The 19829-nt window shown below is 46.0% G+C and overlaps 2 protein-coding genes and 2 pseudogenes across 4 annotated transcripts; 1 reads left to right on the forward strand and 3 right to left on the reverse strand.

Moving 5' to 3' along the window:
- The first annotated feature begins 3180 nt into the window (after window positions 1–3180).
- LOC125533797 (uncharacterized) lies at window positions 3181–4003 on the forward strand. Its single transcript, XM_048697147.2, has one exon. The coding sequence runs from the start codon at window positions 3300–3302 to the stop codon at window positions 3762–3764; it is 465 nt and encodes a 154-aa protein (XP_048553104.2). The 5' UTR covers window positions 3181–3299; the 3' UTR covers window positions 3765–4003.
- Window positions 4004–4521: 518 nt separating this feature from the next.
- On the reverse strand, window positions 4522–5118 carry LOC147986258 (indolin-2-one monooxygenase pseudogene; annotated as a pseudogene).
- Window positions 5119–5665: 547 nt separating this feature from the next.
- LOC147986259 (uncharacterized) lies at window positions 5666–10414 on the reverse strand (annotated as a pseudogene).
- A 2201-nt stretch (window positions 10415–12615) lies between these two features.
- Window positions 12616–18373, reverse strand: LOC125539228 (uncharacterized). Of its 3 annotated transcripts, XR_015617128.1 has the most exons (4): window positions 18157–18373; window positions 14889–18051; window positions 13717–13896; window positions 12616–13260 (listed from the first exon to the last, which is right to left on the reverse strand). XR_015617128.1 is itself a non-coding variant. In XM_048702609.2 (2 exons), the coding sequence occupies exon 2, from the start codon at window positions 17997–17999 to the stop codon at window positions 14973–14975; it is 3027 nt and encodes a 1008-aa protein (XP_048558566.2). In that variant the 5' UTR covers window positions 18000–18051; window positions 18157–18373; the 3' UTR covers window positions 14750–14972. The 3 variants fall into 3 exon arrangements, 1 of the variants encoding a protein (XP_048558566.2); XR_015617127.1 differs by having other exon boundaries at window positions 12616–13896; XM_048702609.2 differs by lacking the exons at window positions 12616–13260; window positions 13717–13896 and having other exon boundaries at window positions 14750–18051.
- Window positions 18374–19829: the final 1456 nt, after the last annotated feature.

Raw genomic sequence — 19829 nt, forward strand, 5'->3', positions numbered from 1 at the left:
CGGATGGCATTCATCATGTAGCAGTCATAACCTAGGGTGACACACAACTAGCTCCAATTCATCAATATAATGTAGGCATGTATTCCGAATATAGTCATGCATGCTTATGAAAAAGAACTTGCATGACATCTTTTGTCCTACCCTCCCGTGGCAGCGGGATCCGAATGGAAACTAAGGGATATTAAGGCCTCCTTTTAATAGAGAACTGGACCAAAGCATTAGCACCTAGTGAATACATGAACTCCTCAAACTACGGTAATCACCGGAAAGAATCCCAATTATTGTCACCTTGGGGTATGTGGATCATAACTCATAATAGGTGTCTACAACTTACAAGATAGGATCAAGAACACACATATATTCATGAAAACATAATAGGTTCAGATCTGAAATCATGGCACTCGGACCCTAGTGACAAGCATTAAGCATAGCAAAGTCATAGCAACATTAATCTTAGAACATAGTGGATACTAGGGATCAAACCCTAACACAACTAACTCGATTACATGATAAATCTCATCCAAAGCATCACCGTTCAGCAAGCCTACGATGAAATTACTCATGCATGGCGGTGAGCATCAATGAAATTGTGATGGAGGAAGGTTGGTGATGATGATGGCGATGATTTCCCCTCTCCAGAGCGCCGAACGGACTCCACATCTGGCCTCCCAATGAAGAACAGGGGTAAGGACGGCTCCGTATTGTAAAACGCGATGAATCCTTCTCTCTAATTTTTTTTCTCCCTAAACGTGAATATATGGAGTTGGAGTTGAGGTCTGTGGAGGTCCAGGGGACCCACAAGGCAGGGGGGCGCGCCCTCCACCCTTATGGATAGCTGGTGGGTCCTCTCCGGTTGATTCTTTCGCCAATATTTTTTATTTATTCCAAAAATATTCTCCATGGATTTTCAGGTCATTCCGAGAACTTTTATTTCTGCACAAAAATAACACCAAGGCAATTCTGCTGGAAACAACGTTAGTCCGGATTAGTTTCATTCAAATCATGCAAACTAGAGTCCAAAACAAGGGCAAAAGAGTTTGGAAAAGCAGATATGATGGAGACGTATCACCCTTGTCGTTGTCATGGCAACGGGGTCGCTAGCATATGTGTACCTGACCAGCGGGTCCGTGATGTCAGAAACGTCATTAATTCACTAAAATTGATTCATTAGTTTTTACTACTCTCTTCGTCTCATAATATAAGACATTATTACGTCTGATATACTCACAGATGTAATAACGTCTTATATTCTGGGACAAAGAGAGTAGCTAATTGCACGTGCGTTGCAACATGGTCATACATATTCTAGTGGTTAAACACCATCATGTGTGATATATACTTTACACCACCATATTCTAGATTTTGGTAAGATTTGATTTTATTTGAGTATGGGTAGGGGAAGGCAAGATTGTTTTGATTTAGTTGAGGTTTTGGTAATATTTGATTTGATTTGGATATATTTATTGTAGGGCGGAGGCAAGCAAAGTTTTGATTTAGTTGAGATTCTGGTAGGATTTGATTTGATTTGATTGGGTTAACGCGGGACATGGTTTTAGTAAGATTTTATTGAGCTGATGTTGGACATGGTTTCCAGGAGGACAAAGAAAGGTTAGTACCGATTTGGTTTAGATTAGGGCATGGAGAGGAAAAAGACAGGGTATAGGGAACGGATGAGGAGAATGTACCAACTCTACTTGTAGAGAGTAGCTAATTGTCTGTTTGTTGCAACGGCACATACATATCTAATGGTTCAACATCAATATGTCGGACGTATATCTTATACCCACATATTCTAGATTTTGATAAGATTTGATATGATTTGAATATGGGTAGGAGAGGGAAAGGAAAGTTTTGATTTAGTTGAGCTTTGGATTTGATTTGGGTAGGGGTAAGGGAACGCAAGGAATGTTTAGTTTAGTTGAGGTTTTGGTAAGATTTGATTTTATTTGATTTGGGTATGAGTTGTGAAACGCAAGAAATGTTTCGAGTGATGTTTTACTAAAATTTAATTTGATTGAATTAATGCATTGAAAGGAGAGATAGCGTACAGGAGAAGAAAATCAAACAAAACAGGGGAGGGTTCACTTCGCCTCATGTTGGAAGCTACTATGGAGGAACTAGGCTCCCCTCAACAACAAAGTGTTCCTCTGGCTCGCCTACCTCGACAGCTGCTAGACTGCCGAGCGGCGTGTGTGCTCTATCGCGCTCTATTCCACGGCTCCACTTCGCCCCCATGCTGGAAGCTACTATGGAGGAGCTGGGCTCCCCTCAACAACAAACTGTTCCTCTGGCTCGCCTACCTCGATAGATGCTGGACCGCGGAGCGGCGTGTTCGCCATGGCTTATCTAACGACCCCGCTTGCATCCTCTGCGACCAAGAGGCCGAGTCCATCGATCACCTGCTAGTGGGCTGCGTGTTCTCCCGCATCATTTGGCACGAAATTCTCTCCTGGTGTCGCCCTATCGCCCCACCGTTGGACGACTCCACGAGCTTCTTCGCCTGGTGGTCCGAGGCGGCTGCGGCATCCCCTGGCTGCTTGAGAAAGGGGCTCAACTCCATCATCATGTTGTCTGCCTGTGCCATTTGGAAGCATCACAATGCGGCTATCTTCAACGGCCAATGCCCCTCCACGGGAGATCTAACCAAGGCCATCAAGGACGATGTCCGGCTATGGGCCAAGGCGGGCGCCACGGGGCTAGCTAGTATTATTCCTGTAACCTAGGATATATGTGTTGAGGCTGAGCATCCTCCTCCCCCTACTCACTTTGCACCATCACTGACGCCGGCTCGTGCACGTTTGTGAGGCTGCACCATGTTCTTCTCTGTATTCACAACTCTCTCCCCTCCCCCCTCCCCCCCCCCCCCCCCCCCTCCTCCCCCCCAATCAATGAAATGATACGCTGCTAAGCATATTCACCTAAAAAAAGAGGAGGGTTGGGTGAAGGCGATACAACGAGCAACTCTCGTTTAATAGTAGAGATTGCGAAAAAAATTACCCCATATTGATAGTTTTTTTTGCGGTTCCGATAAGTGATAGCAAAACCAACTTCATTTTGATAACATATTAATAGAGATTGCATTACCTCAAAAAAAATAGAGATTGCAAAAAAATTACCATCGGTAGATTTTTATAGCGGTTCTGAAAAGTGGGGGCAAAATCGGGTTTACAACGCGAATGTGGTTTTGCAATTCACATGGTCAACAAGCGGCGTCAAGGTTCTGTACTCTTCAGTGCGCAGCCCTAGTGTGATTCCATCTCTGCAATCTGCGCGGCGCAAGCGACGTCGAAGGCATCGACATGGACGCACCGAGGGGTACCCCGCCGGGGCGGGCACGGGCACCGCCACCCGGATGGATCGGCGATTCTGGGTCCGGGCAGGGCTCCGGACCCGACGGCTCCTGGAGGTACGGCTGGGAGTGGGCTTCAGGGCCTGGAGGCGGCTGGGGTTACGGCCACAGCTCAGAGCAGAGCCCCGGCGGCACCGCGTTTGGGTTCGGCTACGGCAGCGGCGGTGGCGGAGGAGGAGGCGGAGGGGGGAGCGGACGTGGAGGCTTCGGCTTCGGCAGGCTCGGCGGCCACTCTGGCGGGTTCGGCTGGGGTGTCGGGCCCGGCGGCCATGCTGGCGGCTGGGGCAGCGGGAGCGGCGGCTGGGGAGCAGGCGGTGGGGCCTTTGGAGGCGACCACGGCGGCTGGGACGCGCGCGCAGGGTTCCGCGGCGGGAGCCAACGGCCACCTCGCGGAGGACGCGGCGGCGGCAATTGACTTGGGGTCTGTATGCTGCGGCGTGGTGAGATCACTGCCAGAGTATAGCAGGAGCAGTTGATCTAGGTCTGGGAAGATAACGTGGTTTATTCGACTCTGTCTATCTGCGTGTGTTAAATTTCAGTGTGAGCAGTGATGATCGTAGAACGATCTGGATCTTGACTCTTGTAATATTGTGGCCATCCTTGTATGTTTGAGTGTTCCATTTCAGTATGTAAGAAATGGTTATGTGTACATAATCAACATGTGCTGCTGGTGTGTGATGCTAGATCATGACTGAACATTCATGCAGCTTCATGGCAAAATCCCAGAAAGAAAAACGGAACAAACGGACTCATTCTTCTGTTTGAGGTCACATCGGTCGTGCCAGGTTACAGGTTCAAGTTTTACAAAGAAATGCGAGGAGAAACAACTACAGAAAGCCAAGAGTTTCCCCTGGTACCAGAGATCCTACGCTCTTTGCGGATCAACCATAGAAGACAAACTTGCATACATTCTGTGCAACTAGTAGTAGCTCAGCACTCTGTTGAGCCAAGCTCTCAATCAACACCCGGATTTTTACCTTGACAACGTCGGACTCAGAAACACAAATTATCAGAAGTTGCGTCCTATGCTGAACACGACTCCATGTTGCGCTGCTGCACGAAAATCTTCCATGATCTCAAGAGGCTGAATGATGAGGCTTCTTCTAGCCTTCGACCGTTGCTCTACATCTTTACTACACCCTTCGTCCCTAAACGTAGGATGTTTTTACAGCTCAATTTGAACTGCCAAAACATCTTACATTTAGAACCATGGCCATGGACAAGATGTGGAGCAGCTTGCCCATGTCCAGCGCCTCGTGGCCGGCCGCCGCGTCCGAGATCCGTGCCATGGCACGAGCCATCTCTGACTCCCGGCCTCGACGGAACGATCCCACCTTGTTGACCGTCAACAAGGTGGTGGTAAGGATCTTCTTGGCCCGGCGCCACTCGTCCCCGTACGCTGTGAAGGCGACGTCGACTGGGCCGCCGAGCAGGGCGGTCGCTGCCGTCGACGTCGGTCGCGACGCGAAGATGCTATCCTGAGTTCGGAGGATCTCCATGGCGGCTTGCGGGGACGAGATGACGAGCGTCGGTACGGCTCCCAGACGGACGACCATGAAGTCGCTGTACTTCATCGCCAGGTTTCTCAGCCCGACGTGGGGCATGAAACCGAGTAGGTGGAGGTGGCCGATAAGCGGCACACCAGGTGGTGAGGGGGGTAGAGGAAGACGGGAATGGACTTGTCTTGCTTTTCTGGTGACTAGGATGATCACACTGGCTACGATGAGGAGCGAGAGGAGGAGGAGGGGAGCAGCTACTACTATCGCCATTTTGCTTCGTGCTCTGTTGTGGACTGTACGTGCGCTAGCTGCTTTTATATAGGCTAGTGTCTCTAGGAGGCGGACGTTTGGTCTACGGGGACATATGTCCCCTGTATTGTCAGGAACAGAGTCCCACTATGCTGAATTTAGGCATGAACTAGTGAAATTCAGACAGGATCAAGACGAATTTAGCTAGGGTTTCATTGCAGAACGAAAGGGAAAGTAGTAGCACGCCACTGGCGGCTAGGGTTTACACCCAATAATTCTATTCACGCCTTGGAAAGAGGGGAATGGGTGGCTTTATAGCCATTACACGACTGAAAAGAAAAACAGAAAGCTAGCGGAGCACATGGCTTGTCTGAAAAGCTACAGGGCCCTCTCTTGACCGTTTGATCGATAATTAACGCTTGGAGATCGCTCAGCTGGCGAACCGGTACGGAGGCAGGTGAGCCGTTAGATTGACGATCGACGGACCAAAACACTTCTGGCACGCTGGAAACAGGGGATGATCAAGGCTGGGCCTGACAATACCCCCCGGTTGAGCTCGTGCTTGCCCTCAAGCACGAAAAGAAGGAAAAACTTTCTGAATGAAAGCCGAATCCTCCCATGTTGCCTCTTCCACGGGCAGATTCACCCATTTCACCAACCATCTGACCACGGGAATGCTGATCTTGCCTTGAGGACGAGGAATGAGTGTCCTTTCCAGTATTGCTTCCGGTTCCACCTTAATAACACCATCAGGACCCACCAGTGGGAGGTGACGAGAGGGCACAACAGAAGGGCCAATATGCTTCTTCAATTGGCTGACATGGAAGGTGTTGTGCAGCATACAGCCTTCTGGTAACAGTAGCTTGTGTGCATGATGACCAATTCTCTCCAACACTCTAAAGGGGCCATAACATTTGGAGTGAAGCTTCAGATGCCTGTGTAAACTCAGTGAAGTATGCCTGTACGGCTGTAGTTTGAGATAAACCATGTCTCCCACAGAGAATTCCCTTTCCTTTCTCTTCTTATCAGCATAATACTTCATCCTCTCTTGAGCTTTCAGGAGATTATGTTTAATTATCTCTAACGCCACTTCCCTGTCCTGAAGCAAGTTATCACTATCTTCACAAATAGAATCTAGCAGAGCTGATTCTGCCACCATTGGGGGTGGGAAGCCATAGAGGGCTTGGAATGGTGTCATTTGCAAAGCAGTGTGGAATGAAGTGTTGTACCACCACTCAGCTAAAGCTAGCCAACTATGCCATTTCCTTGGTTGCTGAAAACACATACATCTCAAATAATTCTCAAGACACTGGTTCACCCTTTCAGTCTGGCCATCAGATTGGGGATGGTAACTAGTGCTCATGTGCAACTTGATCTTCAGTGATTTGAATAGCTGCTGCCACAAGTGACTAGTAAAGATCGGGTCCCTGTCACTTACTATGACGAAGGGCATGCCATGCAATTTAAAGATATTATTAGAGAAAGCTTTAGCCACTGTTTGCACTGTTATAGGGTGCTGCATAGCTACAAAATGAGAATATTTTGTAAACCTATCAACCACCACCATAATTAAATTCTTGTGCTCAGAAGTTGGCAATCCCTCCACAAAATCCATGCTTATGTGGGCCCAAGCAAAGTCAGGTACAGGCAAGGGTTCTAGGAGGCCAGGGTAAGGAGAGTGTTCTGCTTTGTTCAACTGGAAGACAGGGAAAGCCTTAACAAAAGCAATAACATCATGTTTCATTCCTTGCCAATGAAATACCATTTTCACCCTGTGGTATGTAGCTCTCTCCCCTGAGTGACCACCTAACTCAGAATTGTGAAAAGTCTTAAGAATATCCTGCCTCAAGGATGTAGCTGTTCCCACAACCACTTTGTTGTTAAATCTCAGGATGCCATTTTTGTAAGAGTAAGCAGTAGTGCCAGGAGCAGCTACAGTACATTCAGCAATCAGTTCCTTTACTCTGCTATCCTGACTATAGCTCTTTACCACTTCTTGTACCCAAGTTGGAGTAGCGACACTAGCAGTGAGAGCAGATACCACATACTTCACTCTTGAAAGAGCATCAGCAACTCTGTTCTCCTTCCCTTTCTTATATTCAACAGTGAAATTGTATCCTAACAACTTCAACAGTAATTTGTGCTGAATTCCTTCAGTGATCTTCTGCTCCTGAATGTATTTCAGACTTTCTTGGTCAGTTCTGATGACCAGTGCAGTTGCCAAGAAATAGTGCCTCCATTTCTTCATTGCTTCAATTATGGCAAGGGCCTCTTTATCATAAGTGGACATAGCAGCTGCCTTAGGACCAATACTCTTGCTGAAATAAGAAATGGGCCTCCCTTCCTGCATCAGCATAGCTCCTAGACCATAGCCACAAGCATCAGCTTCTAGTATAAAGGGCTTAGTGAAATCAGGTAGTGCCAGTACAGGTGCATTAGTCAGCTTCTGTTTCAGAGCTATGAAGGCTTCTGTTTGCTTATCATTCCAAGAGAAAGAATCCTTCTTTAAGCAATCAAAGAGAGGCCTACAAATTATGCCATACCCTTGAATAAATCTCTTTTAGTAGCCACTTAACCCCAAGAAACTTCTCAGTTCAGTGACAGTAGTGGGAGTGGGCCACTCCTAGATAGCTCTGATTTTTGAAGGGTCAGTAGACACTCCCTCTGAGTTGATTATGTGGCCCAAATACTCAACTTCCTGTTGGCCAAAAGAACACTTCTCCATTCTAGCATATAACTTGTTAGCTTGCAGAATATCAAATACTTGTGCCAGGTGAACTTTGTGCTCTTCCAAAGAAAAACTGAACACTGATATATCATCAAAGAACACCACTACAAACTTCAAGAGACCAAACAATAAATTCATTAATGCTTGAAAAGAAGGAGGCCCATTAGTAAGTCCAAAGGACATTACTAAATACTCAAACAAGCCCATATGAGTGGAAAATGCTGTTTTATAAATATCCTCCTCAGCCATTCTGATCTGGTGATACCCATTTCTCAGATCAATTTTAGAGAAATACTTAGCTCCTTTTAGTTGATCCAACAAATCCTCAATTACTGGTATTGGATATTTGTTTTTTACAGTGATTGCATTCAGTTTTCTGTAATCTGTGCACAGCCTCCAGGACCCATCTTTTTTCTTGACCAACAACACTGGGGAAGAAAAGGGACTGGTACTAGGCCTTATTATGCCCTTTTTCAACAGTTCCAATATGATTTTCTCCAAAATTTCCTTCTGATGATGAGGAACTCTATAAGGCCTCTGATTAACCACTTTAGCTCCCTCAATTAGTGGAATTCTATGGTCACAAGGTCTACTAGGTGGCAGTCCCTAAGGTTCTTGAAAGACTTTTGCATAATCTTCCAATAAAGGCAACAACTCTGAAGGAATTTCCTGGGCTGCAGCTACTACTTCACACCCAGAAGAAGTAAACAGAAAGAAACCACAGACAGCTTGCTCCATTAACTTATCAGGATTTTCAGTAGCTTCTGTTATATCAGCCAGTGGTATGGTCTCATCCACAAAAGAAATAAACCGGCCACTCTTTGCTGAGACTCTCATTTCCATTTTAATGAAATCCATTTGAATGGGATTGTACTTTTTCAACCAATCCACCCCTAATATCATATCATATCCTTTTAATTTTAAGACCCTAAAGGCATCAGAAAACTTGTGGCCCTGAATTTCATAATGGCAGTCCTTAACTGTAAATTCACTCCACAGCACTCCTCCACTTGCAACCACCACTTTTATCTTGGGATTAGGAGCAGTTGGAACAGGCAATTTAGCAGCCATTTCAGGAGAAACAAATGTAGAGGTGCTACCACTGTCTACTAGTATAGTAGCAGTGGTGTTGCCCACCTTCACTGTCAGAATAAAAGTGTTTTTAGCAGCTCCAATGCCCATGGCAGCATGCATTGACACCTGCAACACTGTGTCCTCGGAAAGGGGTTCAGAATTCTCCAAGTCAGGATCCTCAAAGTCAGTCACATAAATTATTTCCACATTGTCACTGCCCTGAGCCTGCAATGCCTGAATTTGTGCTTTCTGACTCATCTTACAGACCTGTCTATGGCCAGGCACCCATGGTTCTCTACACTTGTAGCAGACCTGATTTTGCTTAGCCTGCTGAATCACAGTATTTCTGTTAGGAACTATAGTTGTGGGTGCTTGCTTGGGTTGTTCAAATAGGACCTGTCTTCTTGGTTGAGGAACATATGGTCTGGTTTGCACAACCATATTGGGGGACTGGGATTTTTCCATTCTCCTAGCATACCATACTGCAGTTTGCATGTCCTTGGGTCTGAAACATTCCACATGGCTCTTAATATATGTGCTCAGCCCTGATACAAAACTAGAAACATAATAATCATCTGGAATTGCAGGATTTTCCCTTCTCATAACATTCATTAGCTGTTCAAATTGCTCTACATAAGCAGAGACTATAGTTGTCTGCTGAACTGCATGAAAGGAGCTCACAATGTCACAAGCTGAATCCAGAGAAAACCTGTCAGACAGGCATGAGCAGAACTTATGCCATGGAACATTACTAGAGGCATATCCAGTACCCCTCCACCACTGAATTGCAGGGCCCTTGAGATAAGAAATGGCCACTTCAGTCCTATGCTCAATTGGAGTTCTTGCAGCAGCAAAATATTGCTCCAAATTCTGAATCCATGATTCAGGATCTTGTCCCTCAAACTCAGAGATGTTTAATTTAGCAGGCTTGACAGTAAGAACATTCCTTTTTCTGTAAAAATGGTCAGCCCCATCATCTTCTTGCACTTCCTCTAATTGCAATATATGTCTCTGAAAGTGTTCTTTTTCCTTGTTCTGTCCATAGTTTGGATGTCTGTAAGGAACTTTAGGAGTCCCATCCATGTTCAGTTCCCTACCTGCTTGATCACGCAAAACAGCTGTACCAATTGGCAAAGGTGCTCCTTTTTCAGGCATTGCCACAGAAGGAGGAGTAGGTGCTTGCAGTTGCTTTGGTCGACCTGGAGCCACTTGTGGAGAATTGACCTGGTTGTCCTTCATTTGCACACTGCCCTGTCCTTCCATACCCTCCTCTTGAGCTGGTTCAGACTCTAATAACAAGCGTCTGAAGTTGTCTTGGATCTTATCAAAATTCTTCTACATCGTAGCAAAATTCCTGTTAACTATCGCCTGGAACTGTTGGAACTCCTTGTGATCCTCCTCTCGGTCCCGCTGCAGTGTCTTAATGTCCAACTCGAGAGATTCGAGCTGCAATTCTGCGGTGGACCCTGAATCAGCATGGCCCGTCATGATTACACCATCTGCAATCACCACCATAGAGGGTTGGGCGGGTGGGATTGCTTGTCACCGCCACCTACGCCGCCGCCTGCGCCCGCCTCCGCTGGTACACGGTCAGATCACAGGAGCTGGGATTTTACCGCCGGAGAATTACTCCCGGGCAACCAGACTGTTCCTCCGACTGCACCCGAACGCTGCCACTCCGGCCGCCGCCTGCTGCCTCCGCCGCCCGATCGGAGCTCGAAGAGGGATTTTACAGCAGAAGCCAACCTCTACGCTGCCCCAATCATCTACCGCCGCCGAGGAAAGATTGGCCTCTGATACCAATTGTCAGGAACAGAGTCCCACTATGCTGAATTTAGGCACGAACTAGTGAAATTCAGACAGGATCAAGGCGAATTTAGCTAGGGTTTCATTGCAGAACGAAGGGGAAAGTAGTAGCACGCCACTGGCGGCTAGGGTTTACACCCAATAATTCTATTCACGCCTTAGAAAGAGGGGAATGGGTGGCTTTATAGCCATTACACGACTGAAAAGAAGAACAAAAAGCTAGCGGAGCACATGGCTTGTCTGAAAAGCTACAGGGCCCCCTCTTGACCGTTTGATCGATAATTAAGGCTTGGAGATCGCTCAGCTGGCGAACCGGTACGGAGGCAGGTGAGCCGTTAGATTGACGATCAACGGACCAAAACACTTCTGGCACGCTGGAAACAGGGGATGATCAAGGCTGGGCCTGACATGTATCCACAGCGTGCGAAGAGGCTTTGCGATCAGTAGCTAAAGTAGTGAATAAGGAAATCGGGCAGACATTTGAGAAGATAAAGCCCGTTATACACTGCTGCGACAGTGTTGTACAGTCAGGAGTACATGCTAGAACAAGATCTTATACAGTGTATTGAAGCAATCCATTCTGAGACTAATAAATGCCACTCTTCTGAAACACGTTTGGTCCTGTTCTAAGGTGGCTACTGTCAAAGTCCTGTCTCCACGTTGGTAATATAAACTGAACTTTGTCAATTTTTCTTAATTTTTTTAAATATGTTTCGGTGGCTAAATTATGCTTTTTTTATATGAAACGATCTTAGTCTCACGCATGGTATTCTTGGCTTGGTTAAGCACAAGTACGTGAAAACAACGAAGACACGGCGGAAATAAATAATGTAGTAATAATAAATAAGAAAGAGATGGGTGACGCGGTTGGTTTTGTTTTGTTCGACCAAAAAAATCATTTAAGTTATTCCAACAAAATTATTTTGTTATCCCAAAAGTATTTGGATATATACATATATATTTTGAAAAAAAATACTCAAATATCAAAAATTGTTCGTTTAGAACTTTTTTTAAAAATAAACTTGACCTTTTTTCGTACTTGTATAAATAGTTTCACGAAGAACAAAAAACTCCCGTTGATTTCAGTGCAAAAAAATATCAAGGACAAAAGGTGTGAATACTAACCTATATATAGTGTTGAATTTGTTTTGTTCCACCAAAAATATCTTGAAAGTTATTCCACAAAAAAATTTGTTATTCAATTATTTTGGTCATATATATATATATATATTCAAAAAAATAGAGATTCAAATATCCAAAAATATATTCATTTAAAGTGTATGTACATCTGACATGGGAACTTTTGTAGTAGCTATGAAAAAATTCAAAAAAATCTGAAACTTTTTTGGAAATAAACTTGATCTTCTTTTGTATTCTTATAAAAAGTTTCGTGATGGAAAAACTCCCATCGACATCAGAGAAAAAAATCAAAAAATCTAGTACAAAAGGTGTGAATGTTAACTTTTGTATGAGGAGCAGCGGGAGCGGCGGCTGGGGATCAGGCGGTGGGGCCTTTGGAGGCGACCACGGTGGCTGGGGCGCGCGCGCAGGGTTCCGCGGCGGGAGCCAACGGCCACCGCGCGGAGGACGCGGCGGCGGCAATTGACTTGGGTCTGTATGCTGCGGCGTGGTGAGATCACTGCCAGAGTATAGTAGGAGCAGTTGATCTAGGTCTGGGAGTATAATGTGGTTTGTTCGACTCCGTCTATCTGCGTGTGTTAAATTTCAGTGTGAGCAGTGATGATCGTAGCACGATCTGGATCTTACTCTTGTAGTAATATTGTGGCCATCCTTGTATGTTTGAGTGCTCCATTTCAGTATGTAAGAAATGGCTAAAACATGTGCTGCTGGTGTGTGATGCTAGATCATAACTCAACATTCATGTAGCTTCATGGCAAAATCCCAGCAAGAAAATCGGAACAAACGGGCTCATTCTTCTGTTTGAGGTAGCATCGGTCGTGCCCCGGTTACAGGTTCAAGTTTTACAAAGAAATGCCAAGGGAAACAACTACCGAAAGCCAAGAGTTTCACATGGTATCCGAGATCCTACGCTCTTTGCGGATCAACCATAGAAGACAAACTTGCATACATTCTGTGCAACTAGTAGTAGCTCAGCACTCTGTTGAGCCAAGCTCTCAATCAACACCCGGATTTTTACCTTGACAACGTCGGACTCAGAAACACAAATTATCAGAAGTTGCGTCCTATGCTGAACACGACTCCATGTTGCGCTGCTGCACGAAAATCTTCCATGATCTCAAGATGCTGAATGATGAGGCTTCTTCTAGCCTTTGACCGTTGCTCTACATCTTTACTACACCCTTTGTCCCTAAACGTAAGATGTTTTTGCAGCTCAATTTGAACTGCCAAAACATCTTACATTTAGAAACATATAGGTAGTATTTAGGAAGTACAATTACTTCACAGGGTCATAGTTGCTTCATTTTGCAATGATGGAACTTCACTTCCAAAACCATACTAGTATCTCTGTGAGGCCTGGAGCATCCAGGATCCAAGCTCAATGGCTCGCAGCTGTAGAGCCAAACATGGATAATCTGCAGGGTAAGAAATTAACGAAATTAGGACACCTGGAGCAGAAGTATCCAACACAGCAGAACAAGTCATAAATGACATGACCCCTATTTTCCTCACCCACAAGCTTTGCCCCCAGAAAGATCTTCAGATGGTGTTGCTTTTCATTACGAGCATATTGGAACAGACTATGAAAGCTTTGGAATTCAAAAGTGTTGTTTATACACAAGCATTATATCCTGGACTTCACTGTCCATATGATAGAAACTGAAAGAAAGGACTAGGAAGGAATACATTTTAACTGGCTTTTGGGACACCAACTTGGTTCTGCTTTTGCACCTATGCAATGCAAATATATCGATCTGATAATCCAGCTGTAACTGCATTTTTCAACTATGAAAACCTATGGAGAAAGGGACCAGAAATAACAGATATTATTACACACAATTGTATAAGTAAGCAATGCCAACCAATCTTACCCTTGCACTGATTTAAGCTTCTGACTTCATGACACTTGTATGCAGGCCACATGGTATTACCCTTGGGAGTAATCAGGATTTGTCAATACAAACGTTTCTGAAACCAGTTCTAGGCTGGACTTCAGATGAAGCTCGTTTTCTGGCCAATTCTCAATATTAACGAGGCCAAAGCTGATAAATCTGGAATCCAGATCAACAGAAAATTAAAGGTTTTCACACCTTTGTCGGTTATAACAGCAGCTAATTTGATTGCTCCTACTACTTCCATTTCAATGAACATAAAATTCTAGGATGATTAGTTCTTCACCGCTTTAAAGGCAAATAGTTATTATCCATTCATGCGAATTCTTTCACATCATAATGGAAACCAATGTAGTATTTTTCTTTATTTTATCAAAAAAATGATGACCAAACGAAATTACTGAAAATAAACTTGTAACAATAGTAAATATAAGGGCAAAGAGCAATCCTACATCCTACATACCAAAATAGTTGACCCCCACTAACTCTAATTCTCTCAACATGCAACTATGCCAACCCATCATGCCATCATGCATGGAGAAAAAACACATTTAGCCCAATAAGTCTAATTCTCTCAACACGCAACTATGCCAACTGATCATGCCACCATACATGGAAAAAGGCCCACCATGCATGCTACTCATATTGAAAAAATATTCTGCAACTATACAATGACAATAATCAAATACAATAACTTATGTGTATTTTAGTTTCAATTCCCATGTTAATCTAAGTAATAACGCTTTGTAGAACCAAATCTCATTAAAACAGTTGCAACAAATTTTCAAAGCAACACACAGGGTATCATCTCTAGTTTTCTGAAGTGTACATCATGATATCGCAATTCCATTTTTATAATGCTCCAGTAATCTCCGCTTACAAAAAAAAAGTGCTAGGATATTTCTATCAAGAGAAGATGTTCTAGGAGTTGAAGGACACAGAATATTAATCACTGAACCAAATGAGAGGTTGCCGGAAAATGAAAACTACAAAAAGAAAAGTAATTGATGCATTATGTCCAAGAATTATCGTCATGTTGAAAGCTAGAACTACAAGTACAAAATGAACTAATAAATGATCTACTAAGCAGATAGATTTGTTAATTTATCAATGGTAGGATCAGGAAATAAGAGAAACATAAATGATCATACTTATTGGACACTGAAAAGGTCAGAAGAAGAATTAATGGCAATGACATAACTTCAACAGAGCCACAAAGGCATCACAGTCTAAACCTAATACAACCAGCCATCACACTCCACAGAGCCACAAAGGCATTTCTTCTTCTTGATGTTACCATTCTCATCATGAACCTGATCTATGGCATAGTTGTAGTGGTATACTAGCTCTTGACCGGGTGGAATATCTTCGCAGGCAAAGAACATGATATGAGGAGCACTCTTGTCATCATGATCATAGAGAACATTTTGTGCATAGAGGTTGGGGGTGCAGCTATGATTAATAAATTTTGCAAAGTTCCCCATCTTTGATGCATCAACAGCAAAACCAGCTTCTTCATCTTTACCCGGACCATTCTGAAGCGAGGGTATAGATCTTGATAGGCCCTCCCAAAGGGATTCATCATAATAATTATGCCCTATAGCAAATAGGTACTCATCAGTCATCCTTTTCTGTGCTTCTTCATCATCCAGCACTTCCCCAATGTATTCACAGACGAAGCTTCCAGATGGTATATAGTCGAGAGTTTTCACGCCCCAACCCATCGATTTGGTCTTGAACACTTGCAGCCGAAATTTGATGCCTTTCTGGCCAACTCTGTTATGACATGTAGGAGGACACTTGCAAGAAGGTCCACACTCATAAACAAGAGGTTTTGCTGCTATGATACAGCCTTTATCATTGAAAGGGATCTCCCCACCATTCTTCACTACACAGGCACACAGTTTGGAGTCTGAGCACCCGCCTACACAAGCACAGCCTGCTGGAGGAGCTGGCTGATAGTTAGGGGGGTATTTCAGGCGAGACATGTAGATATAGGGCATTGGATGCTCATCAGATATTGAGTTCAAAACAGATACTGGGATCCTCTCCAACCCTTGGGATATATCTTTCATTATAACACCATCATATGGCTCAGCCTGTTCTGATTTCATAATTGCGTCAATGTCAATGTGTTTCTGACCTGCCATTCTTCTCATTCGGAACATATAAACATAACGATCTTCGCTTTCTTTCTCCCTCCAGTATTTCTCAACTAGATATAAACCCCCATATACAAGAATACTCTTCCGCTGGCTGTTCTTAGCATGAATGGTGAAACCATGAATGACACGAACTGGTGTTTTGGTATCCATGCTCTTCTTCAGTGCAAGATTGGTACCCTCTATCTTCTGATTCATTGTAGCTGTCCTTGATCCAGAATACACGAAGGCATCAAAATTATCCTTGACATCAGAAAGAAGTGCATATGCCACGATGCTAACAGCTATACAAGTACCATCCTCCTTCCTGATATGATCAATCCCTAACCGGTGTGGGCGATGAAGACCGATAATGCAAAGCTCAACCCTTGCATAAAAGATATCACCAACATTGATTCCAGGCACATTGCCAACAAATCTCTCGTCATTACACTGTGCAAGGAACCTGTCCCTGAAGATTTTGTAAGCTTGTAGATCGGCTCCTCCTTCCCGTGACCTGTCTTCAAGCTTATTCAAAAGATTCTTGTAAATTAAGCGGAAATCTCGCAAGGATCTGATTGCTTTCTCCCTAGCAAGGGCAACTCCATTTTTTGGCATTCCCTGATTATCATCATCCTTCTCAGTTTTCACCTTTTTATATGCTGTTCGGGTTTCCTTCTCGCCTTTCCCTGAGGAGAAATCACGCACGGCCGAAACTCGAACATTTGAAAGGGGGCTTGCATAGCACCTCACAGTACTTCTAGTTCCTGGAGTGCACTGTGTTGAGCTGCCCTGAGCCCTGTATTCCGGAGTTTCAAGTGATCCACCATTGGAGCAGAAAGCTTTCGAGAATGACCGCTTGTACCCGATCTGGAACCTCCATGGCACTATTTCTTTCCGCCCTCTGCGGCAATTTGGGCCATTAGCATTGCTTCCAGGAACTGCAGAGCTGCACCCTTTGGCTGCTACATCACTCTCCTTGGAAGCCCCATTTCCCGTGTTAGCACCTTTTCCCTCCGGCTGCTCCAGCACATGATCTGCAGCAGAAGAAACGTTGCTCTTTAACACATTCCCGGTCACACGGGACTTCTCCGAACCCTCAGACTCACAGTTCTCAGCTCCTACATTACTCTGAATCCCCTCTGGGATGCAAGCTGCCCCATCACCAGCACCAACGCTGCCGCCAGTCCCAAAATTCTGGACATGTTCATCTCTCAGGACACCGCTGTAGTCTGGCCCCTCAAAACAGCAATCTCCTCCAGCAGCGTTGGCCAACCCATCACCCATAATATTGCAGCTGGACTTGCCCAAACCACAATCCATTTCGGCACCAGTGCGAGCATTGTTATCCATTTTCTCCCCATTGGTGCTCCTTGTGGTCACTCTGCAATCTCCTCCAGCAGCGTTGGCCAACCCATCACCCATAATATTGCAGCTGGACTTGCCCAAACCACAATCCATTTCAGCACCGGTGCGAGCATTGTTATCCATTTTCTCCCCATTGGAGCTCCTCGTGGTCACTCTGTGTGTGCCTCTCTTTATTTGGAAATCCTTTCCAGCACTGCTAGGAGAGTCGTTCTCCATTTTAATAGCATGGGAGCTGTTCGCAGCCGTACTGCGTGTGTGTCTCTTCAATGGGAAATCCTTTCCGGCACCGCTGCAGGCGCCGTTCTCCATTTTAACCCCATCGGAGCTCTTGGCAGTCGCACTGCGTGTGGCTCTTCTCAACAGGCAATCCATTTCAGCACCGGGGTTCTTCATGGTCGCGCTGCGCGTGCTTCTCCTCAACTGGCTATCCTTTCCAGCACCTGCGCTGCGCGCGCTGTTCTCCCCATCGGTCCTCTTCATGGTCGCACTGCGCGTGCTTCTCTTCTTCGACTGGCCGTCCATCGGATCTCCCGCGCTACGGCCGCCGCTCCCCACCACCGACGCCGATCTGGGACGCTTGGTGCCAGAACCGCCCGCCGGCGCCCCGGCGCGGCCTCTGGGCGCGGCGGCGGCGGCGGCGGGGGTCTTGGCCTGGTACCTGACGAAGCCGCGCTGGAAGCGCCACGGCGTGAGCGCCTTGTACCTCCGCCCGCTGGTCGCCCTGGGCGGCACCGCCGCCTTCCCGGTCTCCATCTCGCGCCGCGGCCGCCCTCCCGTCGCCACGCGCGTCTCCTCGGACGGGACCCTGCATTCGGAGGAAACAAATCGCGCCAGGTCTCAGCACGGATCGAACGGAAGGTGCGAGAGAGGGGGAGAGAGAGATTGGGTGGGTGGAGGAGACGGGGCGTACCTGATTGAGGGGCCGGCGGCGGCGGCGGCGGTGGAGGGGGTTGGTAGGTCGCGCGCGCTGGCCTCGGGGTTTCGCGGTGGATTTAGCGCGGCGCGAGGCTTCCCCTGTAATGGCGGAGCGGCGGGCGGGAGGGGTGGGGTGGGGAGGTGAGGGTGGGGGACTGGATGGATCCGAGATGGAGGAGCACAGCAACCGCGCCTCGCCTCGCCTCGGGACGGGCGCTGGCGCTGGTGTTTGTTGGCTGGTGAATCGGACGTCGGTCGCCACGCGCGGCCAGGGTGGGTTATTATGGACCGCGGGGTCCGCCCGCCTTTCCCTTTCCCACGTCTGATGAGCGGAACTGAGTCGATTGATTTACGAATTCGGGGCTAAATTCAGGGCTGGTTTACGAATTTGTACAGGCGTGATTCCAGCTCCACTCGGACTGCCACTTCCTCTCTCTTCGGCTTCGGTTCGGATTGCTGGGGCCGCAGGACTTTTATAGAATGGGCATAAATATGGCGGTCAGATAAATTCAGACTCGACTTGAACATCGATTTAATCTCAAAAAAGTGGAGTGCCACGGACGGAAAAGGGCTAGATTCAAATGAGACTCGTTTGTTAATGGAAAAGGTTCAATCAAGGCCTACTATTTTGGGGGGCGGATGACTGGCCATTGGATGGGGCATCGCTGCATTGGATGCAGCGGCACCGCGAAGCATGCATCGGCCAGGTGGCGCCAGAGGCCAGACCGTGGAAAGATGTGGGCAAAGGCCGCGGCTTCGCATTCAAAAATATTTGAGCGTCCCGTGCTGGACTGGCGGTGCAGGCTGCAGCTGCAGCAGTGGCTTGGACAGTTGGACTGGTCAAGTCCTAGGCTTGTACGTACCTCCTGCTAGACTCGTGGTGATTGTTATTCGTGACTGTTTTCCTCACGAAACTGCGATCGACTAGTCCTGTCCAATTGATGGCGCTCGTACTGCTAAGAGAGGCAAGCATGGAGATTTCAAGGTCTGCCCTGGAGAGCAGCGTTGCAGCGCCCGAGCACCAGTGCTCTTTATATTTAACTTTTTCAAATTCGTATTTTTGAAGTTTCAAAAAAATGTGAAATTATTTCCCGGGATGCATATACACATTCTGAATACCCGTTGCAAGTTTCGGTACAAATCTCGTTTTTTGGACTATAGAAAAAAAACAAATTTCTGACAGTATATAGGAGAAAAAAGATTCCATTTCTGTCAGAAATTTCTCTTTTTTGTATTTCCCAAAATACAAAGTATTTCTTCTCTAGATTTCTACCAGTCCTTAGGAATATGTGTACGTATTCACATATTTATTTTCAGATTTTTTTGAGCATCGAAAGTGTGTTTTTAAAAAAATTCAAATATCAAGAGCAGTGGAGCTCGGCCTCTGCAGCCACTTTCCGGTCTGCCCTACGCTTATTTGAACGGGGGAATGAAAATGGAGCCATAAATGAGGTTTTTTCTTGTTTTTTTAACACGGTACAATCGAAGTTGAGGGGAATTGTTATGATCAAATCTTCCATGACAAATGTCGGTGTACTAGAGTAGGGGTACCCTAGTATCCCGAACTTGTGCACGGGCAGTCGCAGCATCTCGCGGCAAGGCTTGCCGGGTGACCGCCAAGGTCCTCCGTGGTTCCTTTGGAGCCATTCAAGGATAAAGTATCCAAGC

The sequence above is a fragment of the Triticum urartu genome, chromosome 2A (assembly GCF_056163025.1).
Source record: "Triticum urartu cultivar PI428250 chromosome 2A, HENAU_Tu73, whole genome shotgun sequence".
NCBI classification, from domain to species: domain Eukaryota; kingdom Viridiplantae; phylum Streptophyta; class Magnoliopsida; order Poales; family Poaceae; genus Triticum; species Triticum urartu.

Excerpts from the sequence above, each read along its gene's own strand:
- LOC125533797 (XM_048697147.2), top strand. The coding sequence starts at position 3,300 with ATGGACGCACCGAGGGGTACCCCGCCGGGGCGGGCACGGGCACCGCCA.
- LOC125539228 (XM_048702609.2), bottom strand. The coding sequence starts at position 17,999 with ATGGAGACCGGGAAGGCGGCGGTGCCGCCCAGGGCGACCAGCGGGCGG.